This window comes from Somniosus microcephalus, chromosome 11, assembly GCF_052327205.1.
Source record: "Somniosus microcephalus isolate GS21.2 chromosome 11, FLI_Smic_1.0, whole genome shotgun sequence".
NCBI classification, from domain to species: Eukaryota; Metazoa; Chordata; class Chondrichthyes; order Squaliformes; family Somniosidae; genus Somniosus; species Somniosus microcephalus.
In genome coordinates this window covers 143438471-143465706 of record NC_140997.1, presented here as the reverse complement: position 1 = coordinate 143465706, position 27236 = coordinate 143438471, and the positions used below count along the sequence as shown (strand labels likewise).

At 43.3% G+C, this 27236-nt stretch overlaps 1 protein-coding gene across 6 annotated transcripts; it reads left to right on the top strand.

The window, feature by feature from the left end:
- tatdn2 (TatD DNase domain containing 2) lies at positions 1–21405 on the top strand. 6 transcript variants are annotated; one of them, XM_086001334.1, is made up of 7 exons: positions 1–305; positions 1644–2080; positions 6157–6708; positions 9469–10347; positions 11616–11743; positions 18181–18364; positions 20484–21405. In XM_086001334.1, the coding sequence occupies exons 2-7, from the start codon at positions 1655–1657 to the stop codon at positions 20622–20624; spliced, it is 2310 nt and encodes a 769-aa protein (XP_085857460.1). In that variant the 5' UTR covers positions 1–305; positions 1644–1654; the 3' UTR covers positions 20625–21405. The 6 variants fall into 6 exon arrangements, with proteins under 6 accessions (XP_085857460.1, XP_085857459.1, XP_085857461.1 ...); XM_086001333.1 differs by having other exon boundaries at positions 1–331; XM_086001335.1 differs by having other exon boundaries at positions 2–331; positions 1833–2080.
- Positions 21406–27236: the final 5831 nt, after the last annotated feature.

Genomic DNA, 27236 nt, shown 5'->3' with positions numbered 1-27236 from the left:
AATGCTTGGTAACCGGCTCTGACCACGTCTTTTTTACGCTGGAGGGGGAGACTGAAATAATCTAACCCCACCCTGTTCGATCGGGGTCCGGTTTTTCCGACAATTGATTTACCCACGAATAACAGGCCAGTGTACCTGTATCTTTGAAATTGTAACTTTTCTCACCTTTCTTTGTAATCGGGCGGGAGATTCGAGGCCCCACCTGAGCTCCCTGTTCCCCCTCTGGCGGAGTGGAATGGACCAAGGGAGGGGAGCTGGTGAAGGAAGTGCGCGAGCGCCCGAGTAACGGTCGACGCGGGCAACTGGTACAGCAACCGGGAGAGGAGTAAGGGTGGGTGATCGGGAATGTAGGGTGCGGGAACGGGAGTGCAAGAACTCGGGAGAGAGGGGTATAGGTGAAAGGATAGATAGAAAGGACTTGCATTTCTATAGCTGCTTTCACGACCTCAAGACGCCCCAAAGCGCTTTATGAAGGACTCTCTCCCCGCCCCCCAAAGTGTAGTCATTGTTGTAATATGGGAAACGCGGCAGTTAATTTGCGCACACCAAGGTCCCACAAACAGCCCTGTGATAATGACCAAATAATCTGCTTTTAGATGTTGATTTAAGGGATCAATATTGGCCAGGACACCGGGGACAACTCCTTCGCTCTTTGAAACTGCGCTAAGAGATCTTTTACTTAAACCGAGGCCCCACCCACCCTCTGGGGTATAACGTCCCATCCAAAAGACGGCACCTCCAGCGGTGCAGTACTGAGGGAGTGCACTCAGTGCTGCGCTGGAGTGTCAGCCTGGATTATGTGCTCAAGTCTCTGGAGTGGGGCCTGAACCCATGAGGTTCTGACTCGGACATGAGTATGCTACCATTGAACCAAGGCTGACACTTAAAAGTGGGGGAAGAGATCTGAGGGGGAGGATGAGTTTGAAAGGTGAGGGGGTGGGAGAAGGGTAATAACTATTGGGGAAGAAACAGTTAGGGACTCGGAAAGAAGGGCAATGATTGGGGAGGCAGGGTCTTGGGTTTGGAAAGGAAGGGAGAGGGGCAGAGGGAAAGGGAGATAAAGAGTGAAATGACTGAGGTGGGATCAGAGGCTGGAGAGGGGCAGGGACTGGGGGGGAGAGAGAGGTGAGAAGAGAGGTCCAGTGACTGGGGGAGAGAAGGGATAAGGAATTGGGGGAGGGAGGGACCATGTTCTGGGAGAGGGTGCGAGAAAAGGGGTAGACACTTGAAGGGATCAATTGCTAGAAGCAGGTTGTGTGTGTGAGATAGGAAGGGAGAGAGCAGGGACTGGAGGTTGATGAGAGTAGGAGGTATGATGAGAAAGGTGCTGGGACTGAGGCAGGAGGGAGGGTGAGAAATGGAGTGAGCCAGGAACTAGATGATGGGAGGTTGGCACAGCAACTTGTAAATTTAGAGAAACATGCAATATCTATGATCAGGGGACTCTTTCATTCATTTCTATTAATAGCCTGAATACTTAAATTATTGAATCTAGAACTAGATAATATGGGTGTGATCGTTGCTTTTCATTTCATTGAATTGTCTGGTTTTGTGATTTGTGTAATAGTTACTGCTCTTGAAGTTATACACTTAAGTGGGAGGCTCTGCATGCTTAATGATCAAGATGTTTTTGATTACTATAGCTGAACCAGCAATGGAGCCAAGCTGTCAGAAGCAAAAGATGAAGTTTAGGTGGGATGACAACTCCACTGTTTCTCCAACAAAATACAGGAAATACACAACTGAGCAGCCACAGTGTTCACGTTGGTCACAGGGCCAAGAAAGCAATAATGGGGCTATGTCTAACCGAGATTCTGTGTCTGATCACATAGACAGCAGACAGAAAATCGGTCTGAAGACCGGCAAAGAAAAGGAGCCAGCTGATGGCAGTATTGAACAAGTGAATGTGATGCCAGAAATAGTTCCTTCAGATGACCCTGCCTTTGCTCAATCACAAGACCTCCGTTTCTGCTGTACAAATCAATGGAAAAAGAATTATTCACTTAGGAAGACTTTGTTCAGTGACAAAAATCACTATCGTAAAAGATTTGCACCAAAATCTCCACAGCCTGCTGAGGAGGTATTTTTTTATCACAATATGTTCTCTACTGGTATGAAAATGACTTCCTGGAAACCACTAACAATCCAACCTTTAGATATGTGTTTAAAGAGACTTGGCTTGGTTTTTTTTTGCACCCTTACTGTGTTAAACTGCTAACGGTCACAATTATGGTGATTAAACATGTTAATGTATGGAAGAGTTCTTTTTAAGAAGAGAAATTCTAAAAGTTACTGTGCTTTTTCAGATAGAGAAGCTGCACAAAACCCTTACTCTCCCTGGATATAGTTGGTTATGTTAATCAGTTCTGGTACCCTTTTGTGATGTGGAATGGAGTGATTTCATTAGCTACCTAGTCATTTAAGCCACAGCATCAGTGGCCATGTATTGCCAATGTGAATTCAGGAATCTGACACTCATGAGAATGTCTTTTTTTTAAATTTGTTTATGGGATCTGGGCGTCGCTGGCAAGGCCAGCATTTATTGCTCATCCCTAGTTGCCCTTGAGAAGGTGGTGGTGAGCGGCCTTCTTGAACCACTGCAGTCCGTGTGGTGAAGGTACTCCCGCAGTGCTGTTAGGTAGGGAGTTCCAGGATTTTGACCCAGCGACGATGAAGCATCGGCGATATACTTCTAAGTCAGGATGGTGTGTGACTTGGAGGGGAACTTGGAGGTGGTAGTGTTCCCATGCGCCTGCTGCCCTTGTCCTTCTAGGTGGAAGAGGTCGTGGGTTTGGGAGGTGCTGCCGAAGAAGCCTTGGCGAGTTGATGCAGTGCATCTTGTAGATGGTATACACTGCAGTCACGGTACGCCGGTGGTGGAGGGAGTGAATGTTTAAGGTGGTGGATGGGGTGCCAGTCAAGCGGGATGCTTTGTCCTGGATGGTGTCGAGCTTTGTGAGTGTTGTTGGAGCTGCACTTATCCAGGCAAGTGGAGAGTATGCCATCACACTCCTTACTTGTGCCTTGTAGATGGTGGAAAGGCTTTGGGGAGTCGGGAGGTGAGACACTCACCGCAGAATACCTAGCCTCTGACCTGCTCTTGTTGCCACAGTATTTATGTGGCTGGTCCAGTTAAGTTTCCGGTTAATGGTGACCCCCAGGATGTTGATAGTGGGGGATTCGGCGATGGTAATGTCATTGAATGTCAAGGGGAGGTGGTTAGACTCTCGCTTGTTGGAGATAGTCATTGCCTGGCACTTGTGTGGCGCGAATGTTACCTGCCACCTATCAGCCCAAGCCTGAACGTCACCCAGGTCTTGTTGCATGCGGGCATGGGCTGCTTCATTATCTGAGGAGTTGTGAATGGCGCTGACCACTGCAGTTATCAGCGAACATCCCCATTTCTGACCTTATGTTGGAGGGAAGGTCATTGATGAAGCAGCTGAAGATGTTTGGGCCTAGGACACTGCCCTGAGGAACTCCTGCAGCGATATCCTGGGGCTGCAATGCTTAACCTTCAACCACCACAACCATCTTCCTTTGTGCTAGGTATGACTCCAGCCAATGGAGCATTTTCCCCCTGATTCCCGTTGACTTCAGTTTTACTAGGGCTCCTTGATGCCAGACTCGGTCAAATGCTGCCTTGATGTCGAGGGCATTCGCTCTCACCTCACCGCTGGAATTCAGCTCATTTGTCCATGTTAGGACCAAGGCTGTAATGAGGTCGGGAGCTGAGTGGTCCTGGCGGAACCCAAACTGGGCATCAGTGAGCAGGTTATTGGTGAGTAAGTGTCGCTTGATAGCACTGTTGATGACACCTTCCATCACTTTGCTGATGATTGAAAGTAGATTGATGGGGCGGTAATTGGTCGGGTTGGATTTGTACTGCTTTTTGTGGACAGGACATACCTGGGCAGTTTTCCACATTGTCGGATAGATTCCTGAGTGAAAGAAATTGAAAATATGTGCTGGGTAGAAATGAGTGATTTTTCTGTATAAACCTGCTGTCATATGATGTATTTCCTGTCATTCTGCAGTTACCTAGCCTGTAATTTGGCACAATATCTCCATCTAGTGGTTGCTGCATATGGAATGGCTTCTTTTTCTGTATTGTTCCAAAATGCCAGTTAGTGTAAACTTTGCGCATATAGTATTCCAATGATTGAATTTGATCGTGTGCTCGCTATGCATAGGAGACAGGAGTGTATTTATTGGTGATATTTTCACTGTTTTCTCAGATTCGCTAGGGGTAAAATTGGTCTTGGACGGTAGCAAAAAATGTGCAATAGCAAATCGGCAGCCTGTTTTACACACTGCCTAACTTCAATGGAAAAGAAAATCAGGCAGCATGTAAAACTATTGCCTGTTTTAAGCTACCGTCCAAGACCAATTTCACACACTGACTTCCTGCTCCCAACATCAACTGCTTGTTCATGTGATGGTTATTCATAAGGTCATTATCCCAATTTTCCTATTAAAAGTCATCCCTGGTCAGCAAATCAGAGTCAAGGTCTGCTTACAAAATTGCTGACAGGATACATTGCTTGATGATGCTTTGGTAGCTATATTGACCAATTAGGACATCTCTCCATTATCATCTGCCTTGAGGAAACCATCCTCCATAACGTCAACATCATGGACTGTGATTCAACCTGATCCTATGCTTGTTAAACAGTGAATGCTGATTGTAATGCATTTGCCCACATGTGTAGTACTGCTTATACTGTCAATCTTGGGAACAAATGACCAGAACAGGAACTTTGTATTAACAATCTGCACACACTTTGGCATCTTGGTCCAATGGCTGGAGTTTAGAAGTGGCCTTCATTAGGAACAATTTGATTCTGACTTTCCTATGTCAAACACTTTTCTGCAGGCTGACAGTGAAAAGAACAGCTTTGCATTTCTGTCTGAAGGTTCTGTGATTGAATTCCTAGAACCCCCCCCCATTTGCATAGTTGGTCACTGGAAGTTTCTTTGCCAAAGTTTTTCAAGCATCAAAGAATCTTGGATTTTCCATTGACCGCCTTTTCCTTCCTTCAGCATTGCACAGAATGCAAATGTCTTTTTCTGATGTATTTGCATTCATGGTAAATAGAACAATATTCTGACATTTCTTAAAATAATCCAACCAGCTACTGAAAGTTTGGAAATCATTCCTACTTGCCCACTAATGTGAGGACCTTTTCTTGTATGAGTGGTCCCTACAATAGAATATTCATGGATCGATGCAGCTGGAACCACTTCCACGTCAATTCAGATATCTTATATGTCTGTATGATTTATTTTGCAATTGTTCTCTGCATTTTCTTCGCACAAATTCATTGGTGTCATCCTAAATTTAAAGTGCTCTGCAAGTTATGGTTTCTAATTTTTCTTTCTGCTAGAACCAAAATATGTAGGCATTCAGCAATCACTAATTTTTGTCCTGGACTTCTTAGCTATGCCTTTTTTAAAGGTTACAGAAACGATCTTGTGTGTTGTGCACTCGATGTATGCATCCACAAAATTGAGAACAGCAAATGTTTACACAAACCCTCCACACCCTGAGCATGTTTTTTTTTTAAACTGAACTAATCAGGGGGCTGAACTGGGGAGGGTCAAACTGCTGACCAATACACAAAAGCTTGCCCAAATGAAATAAAACAACTTTGAGTAGGCAAGAGATTTAGCTAGTGAAATGGTTGGACAAAGAGCAGGTTAAAAACTTAACAAATCAAAATAGTTTTAAAATCGTGATCTGAAAAGCAATATACTGTAACAAAAGTCTGCTACCATTTTGTAGCCTGTTTTTCCCTATCATTGACTACTGTATGCAGGTGCAATATATACAAAATGCCTGAATGAAATAGAATACATAGGTGATTGGTTAATGGAAGAAATATTACATTGCCTTTAATGATGAATTTAGGATTGCCAAAGGATGGCCACGTAGAGAGCTGACCACTCTATAAAGGTGACTAATAAAGGTTGCAGTGTGTCTGGAAAATTACAGCATAAAGGAAATCAGTAGAAGAAAGATGCTTCCACTGCTTGAATGCCTGCTAGCAAGATCCCTAACATTTAAAAACAAATGAAACCTCTTCACTTATTCTTTGTCCTAATTGGTGATTTTTATAATGTTCTAACTTATTTTACTGTTGGTATATATTACAGAGTATGGAAGCTGAAAGGAGAAGTCTATCTGCAGTATTGAGCAGTACCTTGAAGCAGAGTACAAAATCTATAGTCGAGGCACGAGATTACAAAGGTATCATTCAAAGAGAGACTCGGAAGGCAGCACCTGTACAGGGTACTAAAGTTCTCTACCTTAAAGCTGTATCAGAAGCTGTTGGTAGGGACTTCCAGAAAAAACAGGTGCAAGGCCCTGCTAGAAATACCGACCACACCAAAGAGACACGGGTTGGATTAGTACCAGCAGAACCTCTAACAAAAGATTGTGGGCAAACCCGAGAAGGAGTTTGGCAAGAAACAACTCATGGGGATGGTTCTTTGCAATACAGCAGTCAACAACAGGAAACTGATGCTGAAAATAATTCTATGGAACCAAAGCGGAACAGCAGATTGAAGGCCTATAAAGGAAATATGGATGAAAGACCAACCCCAGAGCTGGTATTTGTAGATGTAGCTGTGGATAATGAGACAAGTATGAAAGGAAACAAGAATCTCCTTCCAAAAACTGAGAATGATCACTGCAAGGTATTCACAGTAAGACTACCTTTTTAATTTTGATTTCTTTTGTCAACATTGTGCTATAAAGGACATGATAAATTAGGAAGAGAACAAGTTCAGCTCTCCTTGTTGAGGTCCATTTTCAGAGGCCCTGTTTCTGTGTTGTATATTCTATGTGTCTTGCTGCCAATTCTGTATCTGATGCGGTTTCAGGTCCAAATCACAAGGGGAAAAGTTCATACAAAAGCATCAGATTAGAATAGGGCAGACTTTAGAAACATGAAGAGTGAGCTAGCTCAGGTGAGATGGAAAGTGATATTGGCACACAGGACCATAGGTCAACAAGGGGATATTTTTAAAGAGGGGATTGCAAAGTTGCAAATTAAGTATATACATTTTTTTTAACTACAAGTTTCAGAATGCTCTGGATAAATAGAGTGGTTTGATAAAGAGTAATATTGAAGAAAGCAGCATATAGAATACCAGAAAATAAGGAAAGCGGTTCTGGGTTGTTAAATGTGAAGTGGGACCCAAGAGGCGAGGAAAGTGAATTAGTGGAGGATAAGTAGAAATTGGCAGGGATACTTAACATATACCTTGCTTTGGTGTTTACAAACAAGAAGGATATTTGGGAGGAGGTGAATCCTGAATTGAGATGAAAGATACAATAAATAAAAGGAAAGTGTTAGAGAAGTTAGTTAAGTTAAAGGAGGATAGAGTGCTGGGATCTGAAGGAATACATCTAAGGATCTTGAGAGAAAAGCGGAAAGAAATATTGGAGGCCCGAGAAATTGTATTTGTGTTCTACACAGTGGATGTGTGCTGGAGGACTGGAGAGCGGCCAATGTAATACCCGTTTTCAAAAAGGGAGCCCAGGCTAGTCCGGGCAATTAGTTTAACATCTATGGCAGGGAACATTTTGGAATGACTAATTAAAGATGAGATTACTAAATATCTAGATGAAGAGAAAATAATTAGAAGCAATCAACACAGATTTCAGAAAGGAAGATTGTGCTTGATAAACCTGAGTGTTTTTTGAGAAGATGACAGATATGGTGAAATTGTAGTGGATGTGGTGTACATGGACTTTTAGAAAACCTTTGTTTGGTAAGGTACCACACAGGAGACTATTGGAGAAGATTAAGGGGCATGGAATTGGGAGTGGGGAAATTGGATTTAAAAACTAGTTAGAAGGGAGGAAACTGAGTCGGAGTTAAGAGCAATTTCTCAGTAGTTGGAAGTAGGTGATGATGTCCTTGTTCTTGTATACCTCTGAAATGGAAATAGGGCTAGAGGAAGTGGTGTCCAAATGTGTAGACTATAGTAAAAAAGGAGGCATAGTAAATAATTCTGGGGACCAAAGGAAGTTGCAAGGGAATATTGATAAGATAGTGGAATGGGCAAAAAAAGTCACTGATGGAATTCACCGTCAGTAAATGTGAGGTGGTATATTTTGTTTGTATAAAAAATAAAGTAGTAATTATACTTTGGGGGAAAGCTGGGTGATGTTGAAGAGCAGAGAGATTTGGGGGTTCAGGTTTATATGACAAAAGCAGTACCTCAATTGGATAAGGCCCTAAAAAAGCTAATGGAATACTGGGTTTTATGGCACAGTATAGAATATAAAAATTGAGATGTAATGGAGAATCTGTATAAATCTTAGTAAGACCACAGTTGGGGTACTGTGCAGTTTTGGACTTCAAACTATAGAACAGATGCTGAGGTAATAGAGAAGATACAGCAAAGATTCAAGAGAATGCTGCCTGGTATGAGGAAATGCAAATAGGAAGAAAGACTTGAAAAATTGGGCTGCTTTCATTAGAACCGAGATTACAGGGCATTTTATGGATGTTTAAAATTGTGAAGGGATGGGCAGGATAGATAGAAAGAGAAACTGATTGTTTCCAGTGATTGAGTCTAGAACATGGGAATATATAGATATAATAAGATGTAAGATTTTGGACAGAGAGTAGGAGAAACTTTTTTTTAATAGATGATTGAGGCTGTGGAATACAGTACCAGAGTTAGTGATTGAAGCAGAGACTATGCCAACATTTAAGAATAGGTTAGATAGGCAATTGAAGGAAAGTGGGAGGATGGGATATGGGAACAGGGCAGGCACATGGGATTGGGACTATTACTCAAGTGGAGGATAAATATCCACAAAGACTGGTTGGGCCAAATGGCTTGTTTTGCATTATAATTTCTGTGTGATTCTGATGAGATATTTGTCCGGATCCTTTTTTTAAATTTATGTATAAAGTATATTGATAAAGGATCAACTTTTGATGGGGGTTATGTTCCATTTATGTACATGTAAAGGTGGAGAGGTGGTTCTTGCCCCTAACCTTGCCTGAAGCTGGGCAATTTTGTATTTGTCTCTTGTAGTCCTTCAATACTTTAGTGTACCTGTACTAACTTTAGTTTGTCCTTTTCAATATTTTAAGGACATGGATCTAATTTTATTTCTAGAATGTCACTTGCCAGAGAGTGATATGAAGGTATATTTCTATGTATTTATCTAGTTTTCTGTTTAACGGTGTTTTCCCAGTTTTTTTATTACTATTCAGTAGATGGGTGCAGAGAGAAGCCAAGGCAGACAGTTATAAAATGAGCTGGTGTTTTGCCTTCAGCAATTCAATTCTGTGAAGCACTATAAAATCTGGTCTAGATCCAATTTTCAAAATGCACATCTATTACATCATCTCTGCATTGTAACTTAAATATAAAGTTTTCAATTTGCTTTGGGCTTGGTTAAGTCAAGGTTATGACATTACTTTTATTTTTTTTAAACAGAAATTGACCTCTGATGAGGATCCATCCTTTGGAAGTGACTGGTCTGATGTAGAAGACCCCACAGTTTTAGCTATGTTTTCACAAGGAGATTCTAGTCCAACATGCAAACTGGAAAATTCCACGGCTAGTACCCCATTACCCACCGAATATATTACATACCCACCATTCTTGTATTCTAGCCCCTCTTGTCCATATTCAGAATACTGGTCAAACCCTCAAACTCCTCCGCAACCTTCATCATCCAGCAGTCTTTATGATACTTGGTGTCAGCATAACTATCCTGACAATGGAACAGAATCTTTCCCAAGCCATTCAATAAATTCTTCGCGAAGTTCTGGGTCCACTATTCGCAATAGCTTGTCTTTTGAGTCATCAGGCTGCTCACTACGTCAGCTCAATAATAGCAATAACTTGGACGTGAGTACAGGTTCCCTCAACTCTTCAGTAGAAGATTCAGAAGTTTTGGCTAATAATTCAGAGAATCGGTTCCAAGAAAACTGGGGACAGAACTACCAAAGGGAAGGTTTTATAGACACACATTGCCATCTGGACTTTTTGTACTCAAAGTTGTCCTTTAGCGGAACTTTTGCAAAGTTTATGAAGGTTTACGATAGCACGTTTCCAGCGGAGTTTCACGGCTGTATCACAGATTTCTGTGACCCTCGCAGTCTGGTTCTTGGGAACTTATGGGAAAATTTACTGGAAGAACCGCTTGTTTGGGGTGCTTTTGGCTGCCATCCACATTTTGCCCGTTACTACACACATTTGCAGGAAAAGGCAATTATCCGAGCACTGAGACACCCTAAAGCGGTGGCTTTTGGAGAGATGGGATTGGACTACTCTTACAAGTGTACCACAGACATTGCTAAACAAAAACAGGTATGTGGGCTGGAGGAGGGCACGTTCATTTATTAGTGAATTCATTTATCTGGTGAATTTTAGAAATTATGCCAGGGGGATAATTAAATTATAGTATTAAAGATTTGAGAAAATGTAACCTTTAAAAGCTAATAAATATTTGTCAGTAATTATTTGAACTAATTACCCAAATCCTTTAATTACCAGGCAGCACTGTCCTCAATCCAGGGTATCCTGTGTTTTTTTTTTACTAAGTATGCATGTATAGTCTGGAGTTTGCAGGGACAATTTTTGTTCATCCTAGTTAGGGGATTTGTTATTTTTCTTTATTTATATATGTGTGTGTGTATTATGTATATATATGTCACGTGTCTGTCAACCATGCTGATTTGCTCACATTTCCTATTGCCTAATACGAAGCAGAATAAAAACAATTTAATTCACTTCACTTTCAATCAGCAATGAGAAAGCATCACTTATTTAATTACTTTTTTACCTAAGCGCAGCAATCTGGAAGCATTATTAACTAGCATAAATGAGCCATATTGTTCAATTACTCTCCTCACACTGCCGTTTTCCTTCTTTATAGATCATTGTATACAGCTAAAAATCACGCACAACAAACACACACATTGCACAATTCTAAACAAGAAACTCACTAAACTTGGTCACTTACTAGAAATGCCTTGGTCACATTGGTCCACGGGGTTGAGTTGGAAATTTCACCTGGGATTTTGGTGCTGGGGATTTCCAGCTACTGTGGACAAATACTGTGCATGATGCATCATAAGAGTTTTTATATAGTTTAAGCCTTTAAGTAAAAATTCTGAACTAATGGTGTTTGGGATTTTTTTTGACATTGAGGAAAAAAGAATGAACTTGCATTTATATAGCGCCTTTCACATCTTCAGGATGTCCCAAAGTATTTTATAACCAGTCGGTTACTGTTTTTTTTTGTATGCAAACCTGTCGGTCAGTTTTTGCGGAGCAAGGTCCCACAAACAGCAAATGAGATAAATGTCCATTTAGTGTGTCTTTGGTGCTGCTGGTTGAGTGATAATTGTCAGCCAGGACACCGGGAGATCTCCTCTGATCTTCACATAGTACCAAGGCATCTTTTCCACTCGCCTGAGTAAGCAGATAAAGCTGCAGTTTTAACATTTTGTCCAAAAGACAGCATCTCCAACAGCAGTATAGCACTCCCTCAATTGGTGCGTGTGTGGAGGGGGGTGGGGGAATAGATGTTGGAGCTTAAGGATTATTGATAAATACATTCTTGTTTTTGCCAGGTCTTTGAGAGACAGCTAAAGCTTGCAGTGGCATTAAAGAAGCCTCTTGTCATACACTGCAGGGATGCTGACCAAGACCTTCTTGAGATAATGAAAATCAATGTGCCAAAGGACTACAGGATTCACAGGTGAAATGATGATTCTACTTGTGCTTTGGCTTTGTAAGAGGGTTTATTTTCTCCTGTTTAAAACCATGAGTGCATGCAGGTTCCCAAGATGCGCGAGGTCCTCAAAATAATCTCTAGCCTATGTTCTTTATGGGGGTATATTATACGTAGAGCTCATGGGCTGGTTGAAGTGTTTTTGTTCGGCCACATTTCTCCGAATCATTAGTCCAGGCCTCTGGGTTACTAGTCCAGTAACATAACCACTACGCTACTGTTCCACAATGGATTTTGCGCTTTTGCTGAAGCAGTTGCTGGTGTGGCAGTTCCTAGGGAGTTTGTATTTTACTGTTGAGTCTGTCAGTATCAGTATGCTGTGGTATTTTTATGTCGAGCAATCATGTACGAACATACGAAAATGATGGCCAGCTGGTCCATCAAGCCTGCCCCACACTCGTGATGGCTGGAGCTTCATAACTAGACACTTCCCCCCCCCCCCCCCCCCCCCCCATAGCTATGTAATCTCCTGGGAGAGGGGAAAAAAAACAGGGCCAATAAGGGAAAACATACTCCAGAAAATTTCTCTCTGACCCCCTCAGGTGAGCAAAACCAGTCTAGAATATAATGTGGACCATGTGTTATCTATTAATCCACTTGCCTTCCATATGATGTGATCTCTGCCCCAGTCACGAACCGGTTCAGCTCCCTCTTGAATTCAATTCAATTCAATTCAATTTTATTTTATTTGTCATATATGCAACAGACGTGTGTACTGCACAATGAAATGTTGATTTTTACGAGTCCTCCCAACATTGGAATAAATATGGCATAACAATGATAAAAATACTAATAGAAAGACAGTAATAATAAATAAATAAAACAACAGTAATAAATAATAAATTAATCGTTCATGAGTCTTATGGCCTGGGGGTAGAAGCTGTTTCGAAACCTGTTGGTACGAGACCGTATGCTTCGGTATCTCTTACCGGACGGGAGCAGGGCGAAGAGGTTGTGGCTGGGGTGACTCGCGTCTTTAATGATTCTCGGGGGCCTTCCCCCGGCACCTCTCGGGGTAGATATCCTGCACAGCAGGTAGTTTAATTCCTATAGTGTGTTGTGCAGCTTTCACTACCATCTGTAGAGCCTTGCGGTCTGGCGGTGCAGTTGCCATACCAGGCAGTGATGCAGCCGGACAGGATACTCTCGATGGTGCACCGGTAGAAGTTGGTGAGAATCTGGGGGGCCATTCCAAATTTCTTCAGTCTCCTGAGGAAGAACAGGCATTGGCATGCCTTCTTGGTTACAACGTCGATGTGATGAGACCACGTTAAGTCCTCCGTAATGAATACACCCAGGAATTTGAAGCTGCTGACCCTCTCCACCTCAGCCCCTTCGATGTAGATTGGGGTGTGTCCCTCCCCCTGCCGCTTCCTGTAATCCACGATCATCTACTTTGTTTTGCTGATGTTGAGGGAGAGGTTGTTGTACTTGCACCATTCTCCTAGGGCTCTTACCTCCTCCCTGTAGCCTGTCTCATCGCCATCTGTGATCAGGCCTACAACAGTAGTGTCATCAGCAAACTTGATGATGGAGTTGGAGTTGTGCGTGGCCACGCAGTCGTGAGTAAACAGGGAGTACAGAAGGGGGCTGGGCACACAACCCTGGGGAGCTCCCGTGTTCAGGATCAGTGTGGAGGAGGTGTTTCTGCCTATTTTCACCACCTGGGGTCTTCCCGTCAGGAAGTCCAGGATCCAGTTGCATAGTGAGGTGTTAAGTCCTAGCTCACTGAGCTTGTTGACAAGCTTGGAGGGGATAATGGTATTGAATGCTGAACTATAATCAACAACATTCTCACATAGGTGTTCCTCTTATCCAGGTGTGATAAGGCAGTGTGCAGTACAGTGGCGATGGCATCATCCCTAGATCTGTTTGGGCGGTAGGCAAATTGGAGTGGGTCCAGTGTGTCAGGTAGTAACGAGTTGATGTGGGTTTTGACCAGCCTCTCAAAGCACTTCATGATGACAGAAGTGAGTGCTATGGGGCGGTAGTCGTTTAAACAGGTTACTTTTGTTTTTTTGGGGACTGGAATAACCGATGTCATCTTGAAGCGGGTGGGGACTACAGACTGGTACAGTGAACGGTTGAATATATCCGTAAACACGGCTGCCAGCTGGTCAGCGCATGCTCTAAGGACACGCCCAGGGATTCCATCTGGACCGGGTGCTTTGTGGGTGTTCACTCTCTTAAAGGTCTTGCTCACGTCAGCCACGGAGATTGAGAAGACCCGGTCGTCCTGAGCCGCGGGTGCCCTTGTAACAGGCCAGTTGTTGTTGACCTCAAACCGGGCGTAAAAAGTGTTAAGCTCATCCAGGAGAGAGGCATTGCTGGGCATGACACAGTTGGGTTTCCCTTTGTAGTCTGTAATAGATTGTAGTCCACTCCACATCCTTCGCGAATCTGAGCTATGATAGTGTGACTCCACTTTGTCCGTGTATTGTCTTTTTGCATTTTTGATGGTTTTTCTGAGGTCATACCTTGATTTCTTGTACTCATCCATGTCCCCAGAGTTGAATGCGATGGACCGTGCTTTTAGCATAGCACGGATATTGCCATTTACCCATGGTTTCTGGTTGTGAAATGTTCGTGCAACAATCCTTGGAACAACGTCGTCTATGCACTTGTTTATGAAACTAATGACTGAATCTGTATATGTGTTGATGTCATTGTCCGAGGCATTCCGAAACATATCCCAGTCAGTGGAATCAAAACAGTCTTGTAACATAGCGTCTGATTGATCCGACCAGCATTGTAGAGATCTCATCACAGGCTTTTCCTGTTTCAGTTTCTGCCTATAGGTGGGTAGCAGCAGGATGGAGCCGTGATCTGATTTGCCGAAGGGAGGGCGGGGGAGGGCCTTGTATCCATCCCGGAATGGAGTGTAAACGTGATCTAGTGTGTTCTTGGCTCGCGTTGGGCAGGTGATATGCTGATGGTATTTAGGCAGTACTTTCTTCAGATTGGCTTTGTTGAAATCACCAGCCACGATGAATGCAGCCTCTGGATGGGAAGTTTCAAGGCTGCTAATGATCCCATACAGCTCGTTTAGTGCCCTATTTGCGTCGGCCTGTGGTGGAATATACACTGCTGTAATGATCACGGATGAGAACTCTCGAGAGGTAGAAGGGTCGGCATTTGATCATCAGGTGTTCAAGATCGGGTGAACAAGAAGATGTAAGTAGTTCCATGTCGGAACACCAGGAGTTGTTGATCATAAAGCATACTCCACCCCCTCTATTTTTCCCTGAGTCCTTTGTTCGGTCTAGCCGGTGAATGTTGAATCCCTCTGGTTGAATGGCCGAAGCTGGTGTCGATGGATCAAGCCAAGTCTCAGTAAAAATCAAGACATTGCAGTTCTTAATGTCTCGCTGGAAGGTGAGCCTCCCTCCTGAGTTTGTCCAGCTTATTGTGCAGTGACTGCACATTCGCCAGGAGAATACTTGGAAGGGGGGGTGGTGTTCACGTCGCCTCAGCTTCACTAATGCACCTGCTCGTCTGCCCCGCTTGCGCCGTTGTCGCTTCCTGATCACAGGAATTAAGTCAGGTAAGCAGGTGGGAGGGTAGATGGTAGTAGCAGCAGAATCCCAGTTCGAAAAATCGGGGGTAGGTTCTATATCTCCGGACGATCTTATGTCCAGAAGTGATTAATGGTCGTAGCGGATAAGTGAAGAAACAGTACGTGGAAAGTTGTGGACGAGCTCGTAAAACAGCGGCTACCCTCATAAGCCATACAGGTCGGTTAAACAGTAGAATATTTTTTAAAAAACAACTAAACTAATACTAAAACTAGAATGCTAAATACTAAACAGTAGAATACTAAAAAACTAACAGTACGATATATTAAAATACAACATTAAATACATTAAAATACCAGTTGGGGAGCTCATAAAACAGCAGCCATACAGGTCAGTTAAACAGTAGAATATTTTTTTTTTAAAACAACTAAATTACTAATACTAAAACTAGAGTGCTAAATACTAAACAGTAGAATACTAAAAACTAACAGTACGATATATTAAAATACAATATTAAATACATTAAATACAAATAAATAAATTAAATACAACATTAAAATACCAGTTGGGGAGGAGCCCGTAAAACAGCAGCCATACAGGTCGGCAATGATGTCAATGAAAGATGTAATCCAATGCTGCAGTAAATCTGCTGTATTACAAGGATGGGAGAACAAGGCCCCGATTTTCTGCCAGCCATCGGGCGGGTTTTCAGGCGGGCAGGGGCCGAAAATCGCAGAAATAGGGGGTCGCGAGCCCCCACCCCCGGCCTGATTCCCCGCCCCGTCCGACTTTTGGACCACCGTTTCTCTGCGACCCAAATCAGTCCCGCCCGCCACTGGCCGTCGGGACCCTAATCACCAATTACTGGCATGTTTAATGCCATTTTAAGGGGCCCTTGCGATTTTCAAGGGTTCCCCACGCTAAACACACCTGCGGGGAACCCCGCTGATGAAACCTGGCGTGAAGCTTGCCGACTTGCTTGCTCTCAGCTGCAGGTCATTCGGGAAAGCTGCGATTTAATCGGAGAGCATTTGTATGTTGAAGGACCTTGTTGTTGCAGGCTTGGGGCTACTTCTTCAAGGCTTAGGCACAGCTGTGGAAGGTTGGAGCCTCACACACTTCTCCAATGTGATCTCCTGGGAAGCCCCTCTCGCCACCCTCACTCAGCGCTTCCTCAGCGGAGGCATCTACCAGAAGCATGGGACGCCTTTTTTTCTTCCCTTTTTGCCATTAGAGGATCTCCAGCAGCAGAGGCGGCAGCAGCAGAACCAGGAACAGCAGGATGAGAACCAGGAGCACCAGGCTGCTGCTCACTCACCTGAAGCTGCACAGGCCAGAAGGGGCCAGCGCTTGGAAGTGGCTTGAGAGCACCTTGCTGCGCTTTAGGGGGCCATGGGGACCCGTATCTGCACTGGCAGTCCTACTCGGAAGGACTTCCATGAAGGTCTGGTTTCTCTGTTCAATAGATGGCCAACATTCCTCAAGAGATGTCATTCTCTTATGAGCACCCACCATGTTTTCCATACCCTGGCGCGTTATCTCCTCCATGGAGGTTGCCAACTTTTCCATGGTGATGCGTTCATGCGCCAATGACTCCACAAAGGCTCTGCTCATGGTCGCTATGGACTCCTCCATTCGCTCCACACTCGCAGCGACCCTGGAGACAAAACCTGCCAGAGACTCCTGCATCTGTGCATGGAGATCCATCACCTCTTCTCTTGCGGATGGACCCAGAGGCAGAGGGTCGACATGCAGCGCAGCTGAGCTGGCAGAGTCCTGCGCCCTCCGACGAGGACTCTCCACTGCTGTCCCTGTCTCCAGAATCTGTTGAGGCTCACTTGTGAGCTGTGAAACACCAGGTGACAACACTGCTCTATGTCCCGAAGGTCCCCCCGAGGTGTGAGTGTCTGCGCTGGTGCTGGGTGCGCTTACTTCTGCTGACGCTGCGCCCTCAGAGGTTGGAGCTTCCTCTGAGGAGTCTGGCTGCACAGCCTCTTCCTCTTCCACAGTGGGGACGGGGGCTCTGGATGGTCCTGTGGGGGAGTAGAGGAAGGAGTTAGAGATGTGATGCCAAGGTTACATGCACATTCGAGTTGACATCTGTTGACACCTGCATCCATGCAGCCTTGGTCTCAGTGGGAGGCCTCTTCCTGCCTGACCTAGGGAAGAGGACCTCCCTGTGGGCCCTAACCCCATCCAATAATGCCTGCAGTGAAGCTTCATCAAATTTGGAGGCAGCTCGGGGTCTGGCACTGGCCACAGCTGCTGCAGGCTCCTCTGCCATCCTGTATGGTTCGTTTGGAAGCCAACAGAGGAAGCAATGCTTGCTGTGGACCTTGAAAGCACCACGAATGATGACATCATACTGTGGGGCTTTCTGACTAGAAATGGACAATTAGCAAGGCTGTCCACACGCTGGAAATTAATTGGCCACTTGAGGGGAAAATTGCGTGCAGCTGGCTGACCCATTTTTTTCGGGTCAGAACCCCACATTCAGGGAATCCGACCATTTCCCACAGAATCCACAAAATCGGGCCCCAACTGTTTGGTGTGGGCTGTAGCAGCACCATACTCCAGGTCCTGGATCAGCTGTAAGCAACACCATGGGAGATGTACTGATATTACAATAAAGTGAATTTTTTTCCTTGACGAAAAATAATTATTTTATTTTTCTCCTCCACTAGCTGAGTGAACAGGTTGTATACCTGTTCCCAGGTGTCTGTGTTGCTGGCTTCTAGAAGGTACTAAGAATGAACTGGCTGACTTCCTGTCATTAAACATTTTTTTAATAAGACCAAAAGAATGTTTTAGGAAAACTGATTCATACCAGAAAATGGCATATTTTGTTGAGTTTGGTTTTAATTTTGTTTTTGATCTTTCATTCTGTAGGCATTGCTTTACAGGCCGTTATGAGGTGATTGAACCATTTCTACAGGAATTTTCAAATTTGTCGGTTGGGTTCACCGCTCTTTTAACCTATCCAACTGCTGTTGCGGCCAAGGAAGCAGTGAGAAAAATCCCAATAGAGAGGATTGTCGTAGAAACTGATGCACCATACTTCTTACCTAGAGGGGTCAGTTGTGTTCTGTTTATGCTGTCTCTTAAGCTACTTAAGTAGTAATAGCTCCAGGTGGATCTAAGCAACTGGCTAGTTACCCATTGGAATGTATATGTAAATCACATAGTCACATTGACTGTGCAAAATCTAGGATTGATCATAAAACAGCCAAAATACAGAAAATCTTTGCATGCTTCGCTTACAGTACTTAAACAGTATTTGGCAGGGCCTTCCTTAATGTTACAAAATCAAGCTATGACTGTGAAATAGTGACGCTGACCTCAAAAAATACCAGCTGACAACTATAATTCAATCAGAGTTAATTTTGTAATGTACTCAGCTTTCTGGCTAAAATAGTATTTACAAGGGTGTAGTAAAGGAAAATTGCTTCATAATTTTCTTCCCAATCCAACACTTTTTTGTGCTAGTCATTATTCCATCTCGGCATAAATCTTTCTCCGGCCACGTACAGCTCAGGTGGAGGATAAAGCTACCTCCATTTGGCCTGAAGAAAATGCTTTCGCCCCAACTTCAGGGTGTTTCATGTTACGCCAGAGTGGCATTTCCATTTTTCATATCAGCCATTCTTTGGCCCTCTTGGAATGAGATTCCAGTATTATGGGCTCAAGTCACAGTATAAAACTACCCACTAGGAACTGAACTGAATTTGTCCAAACACGTTTCATGTAGGACATTCATCCAGCAGAGAAATAGCGCTTTCATCCCATCAATTTGGGATGGTTTGAGTGTCAGATAAAAGGGCAGTATGGTAACCCATAAGCTACCATTGAATTATAGATGTCATAAGCTACGTGGACATCTGTTGACAAGGTACTTTTGCTTGACTCTAGTTTCTTTTCCAAAATTTGTAATGTTAACTAAAACACTTGCCTATAGCCTTAAACATTAACTAGCGAGCTGGAAGTTTAAAACTTAATTAGATTTTAAACACGTATATAAGAAAAGTCACACATCAGGCACTACATTTGTTTTTAGTGCCAAACAAAGGGAATTTCAAAATGTGTGCGTGATATCAACTTAATTTGTTTGTTGCAAACCCAACAATATTCAGATATTGGTGCTAAAAATGATGCTTAAGTATTAAAGTGCTTCCAATATATTTTGCACCAGTAAGCATTATAGAATATTTTCAGGGATAAAAGGTTGCACTTTATGAAGAGACTTGAGAAATAAGGCCTTTTTTCACTGGAGCTGAGAGATTAATGTCGCCAAGATTATGAAGAGTTATGATGAGGTAAATAATGATAGATGGCTTCCACTGGTAACAAGAGGGCATAAATTTAAAATCACAAGACATAAAGGAGAGTTTAGAAAAACTTTCTTTGTATAGATGGTGGTTAGAATGTGAAATTCTTTGCCATAAACTGTGGAAGCAGAACAGTTTTAAAAGAGAAATAAATAGTTGGATATAAAAAGAATATTAAATGGTATGGGGAGTGTGGACTAGGCACAAACCCGATTCTATGAATGCTTTTTATGTTAATTGAAGATGGGCTTCTCTTTAGTTCAGAATGCCATTTGCCGTAATGATAGGGTTACAGTGCACTCTACCAGAGTGATGGAGCAATAGTTTACATTTTCCCTTCCAACTCTCTCTCCTTCTCAAGGTGCTGACCTGTTTTTGGCTACATGACAATTGTAGTGTACCTACCATTGTACAGACTGAGAATTGAACCTATGCCTTCCTGATCTTTATGGCTCAGTTTCACAGTAGTCCGTGCCATTGCAAATGCACTTTGAGTTCTATACAGTCAGTTGACTGTCTTGGCCATGCTGTGCCAAGCGACCGTATCCAAGTGGATACCAAGGGCGGGGAAACTGTAGGACCATTCGCCCTAAGCTACTCCTGTGCACTCTTAGCAGTCTGCTAGAGCGAGCAGGATTTACAGAAATGGGGGCAGCTTCATCTGAATGTCCAGAACCAGGAAATTACGCACATTCCTGGAAGATGTAGAGAAGGAAGAATTTTTGTATGTCGCAAAATTAAAATTGTTTTTGAATACTTTTCACACTCTTCCTACCTTTTAAACAACACTGGTGTGTCAAGTTCAGTTTGTAGTGCTGAAAATGGATATTTTAACCTGAACACTATGTACATTTGTATCTGTTTCAGGTCTCCAAGAGGGTCTGTTGCTATTCCCATCCAGGACTTGCCTTGTACACTGTAATGGAAATTGCCAGACAGAAAGCTATGAAACTGTCCACAGTTCTTTCTGTACTGAGAAAAAATACCCAGGATATATATGGAATATAAACAACTGACCAAATGTAACTGAAAATGTAATCCCAGTTAATTCTCTCTTAAACTATATGGGTCCTATAAGATAATTGGATACATGACAAATTAAAGTATGTCAGTTCAGAATGTTATTTTTCCAGCATAAGTTTAGCCTGACTATCTTTTTTAGTTTACATATTTTTAAGGTTTTTTTTTTAGTACTGCGTGTTTCTTCTCAGCTTTGAATACTGGATGCTGCAATGTTGATTGTAGAGCTTTACTAAATTTAAAGATGATAGGACTTGAACTTAAATCTCTGTTTCAGTTTTTATTGAAAATTGAGCTATGAAGAGGGGTAGCACCACATGATTGAGCTCCAGTATGCCATGCCACAATGCAGTCGAGTGTGATTTGCACTCCTCACTGTCCAGTGATCCCTGCTGTGTAGATGTTAGATGAGGACTGGTTCAGATTCGTCTGTGATGGCCTCCACCAAGATCAAATGGCCTGCCAATGCTCCTGGTCAAGAATCCACACACGCACACACATCCATAACTGTTTCCTTTCACACAGAAAATAAAAGCATATCTCAGTTTTACTGTATGTACTGTTTTCACCTCTGTATTGTGAGTACCTGTTTGTTAATGGTCATTACATCATGTGCTTGATGTAAGACTGCTAAGTTCACATTACGTCCTGGGAGTCAGGAAAGTTCACTTGTTGGGTGATTTGGGTTTTTTGAGGGTTAAATTTGCATCTGTCTTAAGTTTTGAACTGTTGCATTCTGTTCAATTAAAGAAAATATTTGTTTCCCGCACAGTTGGAAGTGGATTCTGTATGCCTTTGCTCTTTGTACCTTAATGTTTTGTAGTGGTCCTTCAGGTACATTTTTAACCTAAAAGTTGTCAGATATTCCGTTTAGGTGCATTGTTGTCCGTTTGCTGCTGGGGTAGATGGACACAAAAGGAGAAACATTGGTAAATAGGTGGAGCAATGTGTTAATGTACCAACATTTTACAAATAGGTGAGCAACATGTTCATGTAGAGTGCAGAAGTGCAGATATTTATTATCCCTGCATAATTGGGCTAGTGGAGGCATTGAGCAGAGGCCCACTACACCCTTGCAGGAAGGGAGAGAAAAATCAGTGAGCACATCAGCCTGGGCAGCAATTCAGTATCTTGGGAGCTAGAGTAGCATTCGTTGGAAGTGTGGATAAAAATTGCTTGCTTATCCCTAGGCATGGGCAGGGAAGATGTAAAAGTAGGATGAGAGTCACTTCATATTTCAAGGATGATGCTATACACACACAATCTAAATGCAGCAATGAAAATGTGATGGGTGGGAGAGTTCTGAAGCAGTAAGGGGCTGAATAATCACAAGAACAAAGCGATGTTGCAAATGGCATCTGCTATCGGCAGTCATGGTTCTCATAATTTCATAGAATCAAACAGCACAGAATGATGTTATTTGGCCCGTGCTTGTGCCTGCTCTTTGAAAGAGCTATCTAATTAGCTCCATTTCCCTGCCCTTTCCCCAGAGCCCTGCAATGTTTTCCCCTTCAAGTATTTATCCAACTCTCTTGAAAGTTACTATTGAATCTGCCTCCATCATCCTTTTAGGTAGTGCATTCTAGATCATAACCACTCGCTGTGTTTTAAAAAAAAAAAAAAAAAAAGAAGAAATCCTTTTGCCAATTACCTTAAAATTAGAAGCTTAAAATTTGTAGTTTTTTTTTTATAGATTCTCATAGTCTGGAAGTTTGTATGCTTCATTATTTTATGACAGCTGAGCATTTCCATGCTACTTCTTTTCATAATGTATCATACTTTGGACCAAGGGTATATAGAGGCAGCAGATCGTGGACAAATATTGGCCTGATCCACAAATTAAAATACATTTTTATATAGTGAATCGAACATCTCATTGGAAGAAATCCTTAACCTAGACTTCACCTTGTTTAGTTGTCAATGTTTTACCCATTCTTTGATATTGTTTTTACTCTGATTAGCTGATGGCATAAATGGTAGCAATAGGGGAATTGTAATTACTGCCCTTGTAGTCTTCTGTCGCTGTTGCAGCAACAGAAGACTACAACGCAAGCATGCGGTTGCAACCAATGCCAACAGCCGGGTGAATAGTTCTGATGTTGGGAGGACTCGTAAAAAATCAACATTTCATTGTGCAGTACACACATCTGCTGCACATATGACACATAAAAAAAAAATTGAATTGAATTGATGTGGATGGACAAAGCATCTTGCAGAACAGCTTCTAGAAGATGCACAAGAAGTGTGGGGACTCGCCACCTGATTTTCTTTCCTCTGGAAAAATCACAATGGGTCCACTCTGTACCCCTCATGACAGGGCAGTGAAATTGGGGTCCATCCAATGGGGAAATGTTAGAAGGGAATCTGAATCCTGAGCAGTAATGTCCTATGCCACACTGCCATCCAGGACGATAACAATTTGGTGTATTATATATGATTTTACATTTCTTTTCTAGTCCAATGAGCAGGATCTCATAGCCTTCGCCTGCTACACAGCTTCTTTGAAGTGAGGTAACATGCTGAAAATATGCTGTTGGTCTCACAAATTTGCTCCCGCATCTGGAGATTCATATTAGTTCAACATTCAAGGTGCCAGAATTCTTTTGTCCTGAGGCTTTAAGCATCTGTGTAGCCAGATGTGGGAATAGTTGTTGGCATTCAAAAGAATATGGCCTTTGTTGGGCTGTTTTATGTTGCTAATGCAAACTGAGTTTCTCATTAAACAGACACGGCTGCTCATGTTCCCATGTTCCGTGTTAGTTTCTAAAATAATACAGATGTTACCTTGAGTCTAAGTCCATAAATTCGCTTATTTTTCAGGATTGATCTCTTAGTACAGAAAATAGAAGAACAGAGATCGGTTGTAATTTTTTCAGGTTTTTTGTCACAGTGCCTAGGGTACAGCAATAGGCAAATATTGTATGGAGATTTCGTTTCAAGAGGAGGTGGGTTGCCTCTGTTAATGGGACTGTCTGTAATCAACATAGATCAAATTTGTTTGGCTAGTACGTTTAGCGATAATAACCAGATAATCTGGTTTTAAGAATTGTTAGAAATGCAGTATATTGCATTTCATTAGAAAGAAAGAACTTGCATTTAGACAGCGCCTCTTACAACCTCAGGACGTCCCAAAGCACTTCACAGTTAATGAAGTACTTTTGAAGTGTAGTCATTGTATGACGGAACTGCGGCAGCCAATTTGCGTACAACGAGGTCCTACAAACAGCAACGAGCTAATGACCAGTTCATCTGTTTTAGTGGTGTTGGTTGAGCAATAAATGTTGGCCAGTACACTGGGAGAACTCCTCTTCTAACAGTGCTATTGGATCTATAGGGGGTTTGGAGAGGGAGGTTTTCCCCTTTGCAAGGAGGGAATTTGCCCCCATGGGCCTCCTATAGGAGGAGAAGGGCTTTGCCCTTTTTGGGGAAGCAGATTTGCCCCTTTGCGAGGAGGGGATTTTCCCCCATGGGCCTCCTATGGGGGAGAGGGCTTTTCCCCTTTTGTGGGGGATGAGGATTTATCCCCTTTAGGGGGGAGGGGATTTAACCCCATGAGCCCCCTGCACAATCTTATTGTGCAGTCCCACTTCACAATATTCTTACTAGTGAAATTGGAATAAGATTTGCCCCCATGGGCAAGGGTGAGGGTTACAGGCTGGTGCGATGGAGCTGGGGGTACAGTCTAAGGCTGTGTGGGTGCAGGTCACGTGCTGACTGAGAAATTGGGCAGGTGGTGGGGGAGAGGAAATGAGCTGAGGGGTCTCAGCTGAGCTGCAAACCCGGCAGTGCTCGAGGGCTGTTGCTTTGTAAATTCTCGAGTCATTGGAATGACCTGCCTGCTCTCAGACCAGCTGCGGAGCCTTAAACTGAGAATAACAATATGGTGATAACAGGTAGGATTTTTAAAAAAGTTAGTTGTAAAGCATTTTCAGATGCAGTAATATAGTTTTGTAAAGAGCTCTGACCTGTTCGAAATTAAATAAGCCACTAATGAGGTTTTACCAACTGTCATATCTATATTGGTTTATGCTTGGAAAAAAATAGCAACTCATGATTTCTACATTTTTAAGAGTTTAACATAGAAACATAGAAGATAGGAGCAGGAGTAGGCCATTCGGCCCTTCGAGCCTGCTCCGCCATTCAACGAGATCATGGCTGATCATCCAAACCCTAGCACCCGGTCCCTACACCGACAGCCATCCCACCCAAGCCCTATCCCCGTAACCCCACGTATTTAATCCCCCCTAACACTAAGGGTCAATTTTTTAAAAATCATGGCCAATCAACCTAACCCGCACATCTTTGGACTGTGGGAGGAAACCGGAGCATCCGGAGGAAACCCACGCAATTTTGTATCTTGATCTATGAGATGGTGGGGTTGGCATTACTGTTATGATCTAGAATGTACTACCTGAAAGGGCGGTGGATGCAGATTCAATAGCAAATTTCAAAAGGAATTGGATATATACTTGAAAAGGAAAACATTTGCAGGGTTATGGGGAAAGAGCAGGGGAGTGGAAATAATTGGAGAGCTCTTTCAAAGAGCCGGCAAAGGCCCTTGGGCTGAATGGCCTCCTGTGCTATATGATTCTAAGAGGTGTTCTCTGAACCCAGGGTTTCTGTCACAGGGCTCTGCACAAGCAGTGGTGCTGTTCCCTGCTCAAAATGTTTGTCAACCATCAAAATTACTACCCCAGGCTGGGGCCTATTCAATCTGAACAGGTGCCTTGCGACCATGCCGGTAGCTTATGCTGGCACAAAGTAACAGGTGGTTGCATCTCTTATAATCACCTCAGATAGGCAGTCATTCACAGGTTATCAATCTTTAGCAAAGGAGGAGACTGCTTGTAGACTGACGGTCTGTGTGCCACCCAGGGAAAACTGAATAGAGTAACAACACCTTCAGCAGGGTGTCGCAAAGTACTTCTAAGGAACCATGTGGACAATCGGTGATATAGCGTAAGGTTGTAAATACCCCACATTAGAAACATAGAAGATAGGAGCAGGAGTAGGCCATTCGACCCCTCGAGCCTGCTCCGCCATTCAATGAGATCATGGCTGATCATCCAAATCCAGTACCCTGTCCCTGCCTTCTCCCCATATCCCTTGATCCCTTTAGCCTTAAGAAATATATCCAACTCTTTTTTTGAATATATTTAATGAACTGGCCTCCACCGCCCTCTGTGGCAGAGAATTCCACAGGTTCACCACTCTGGGTGAAGAAATTCCTCCTCATTTCAGTCCTAAATGGCTTACCCCTTATCCTTAGACTATGACCCCTGGTTCTGGACTCCCTGGCCATCATAAACATCCTTCCTGCATCTAGTCTGTCCAGGCCTGACAGAATTTTATAAATTTCGATGAGATCCCCTCTCAATCTTCTAAACTCCAGTGAGTATAAGCCCAATCGACACAATCTCTCCTCATACGTCATTCCTGCCATCCCAGGTATCAGCCTGGTGAATCTTCGCTGCACTCCCTCCATGGCAAGAACGTCCTTCCTCAGGTAAGGCGACCAAAACTGCACACAATACTCAAGGTGCGGTCTCACCAAGGCCCTGTACAACTGTAGCAAGACATCCTTGTTCCTGTACTCGAACCCTCTTGCTACGAAGGCCAACATACCATTTGCCTTCTTAACCGCCTGCATGCTTACCTTCAGCGACTGGTGCACAAGAACACCCAGGTCTCTGCACTTCCCCTTCTCCCAATCTATTGCCATTCAAATAATAATCTGCCTTCCTGTTTTGCCACCAAAGTGGATAACCTCACATTTATCCACATTATAGTGCATTTGCCATGTTTCTGCCCAATCTGTCCAAATCGTACTGGAGTTTCACAACATCCTCCACACAGCTTACCCTCCCACCCAGCTTTGTGTCGTCTGCAAATTTGGAGATATTACATCCAATTCCCTCGTCCAGATCATTAATATATATTGTGAACAGCTGGGGTCCTAGGACCGATCCTTGCGGTACTCCACTAGTCACTGCCTGCCACTCGGAAAACGACCCGTTTATTCAAACCCGTATAAAGAAATAGACTTGCATTTATATAGCGACTTTCACGATCACCAGACGTCCCAAAGTGCTTTACAGCCAATTAAGTACTTTTTGAAGTGTAGTCACTGTTGTAATGTAGGAAATGCGGCAGCCAATGTGCGCACAGCAAGCTCCCACAAATGGCAATGTGATAATGGCTCGATAATCTGTTTTTGGTAATGTTGATTGAGGGATAAATATTGGCCAGGACACTTTTTTTTCACAGAAACCCCACAGTGCAGATAGAGGCCATTTCGGCCCATCAAGCCTGCACCGACACATATCCCACCCGATCCCCGTAACCCCTACACCAACACATATCCCAGTAACCCCACGTATTTAATCCCCCTAACACTAAGGGTCAATTTATCATAGCCAATCAACCTAACCCACACATCTTTGGAGTGTGGGAGGAAACCGGAGCACCCGGAGAAAACCCACGCAAACACGGGGAAAATGTGCAAACTCTACACAGACAGTCGCCCGAGGCCGGATTCGAACCCGGGTCTCTGGCGCTGTGAGGCAACAGTGCTAACCACTATGCCACCGTGCTGCTCTT

Coding starts and splice junctions, on each gene's coding strand:
- tatdn2 (XM_086001331.1), top strand. Junction 2,081..6,156: donor CTCCACAGCCTGCTGAGGAG/GTATTTTTTTAT, acceptor TATATATTACAG/AGTATGGAAGCTGAAAGGAG. Junction 6,709..9,468: donor ATCACTGCAAGGTATTCACA/GTAAGACTACCT, acceptor TTTTTTAAACAG/AAATTGACCTCTGATGAGGA.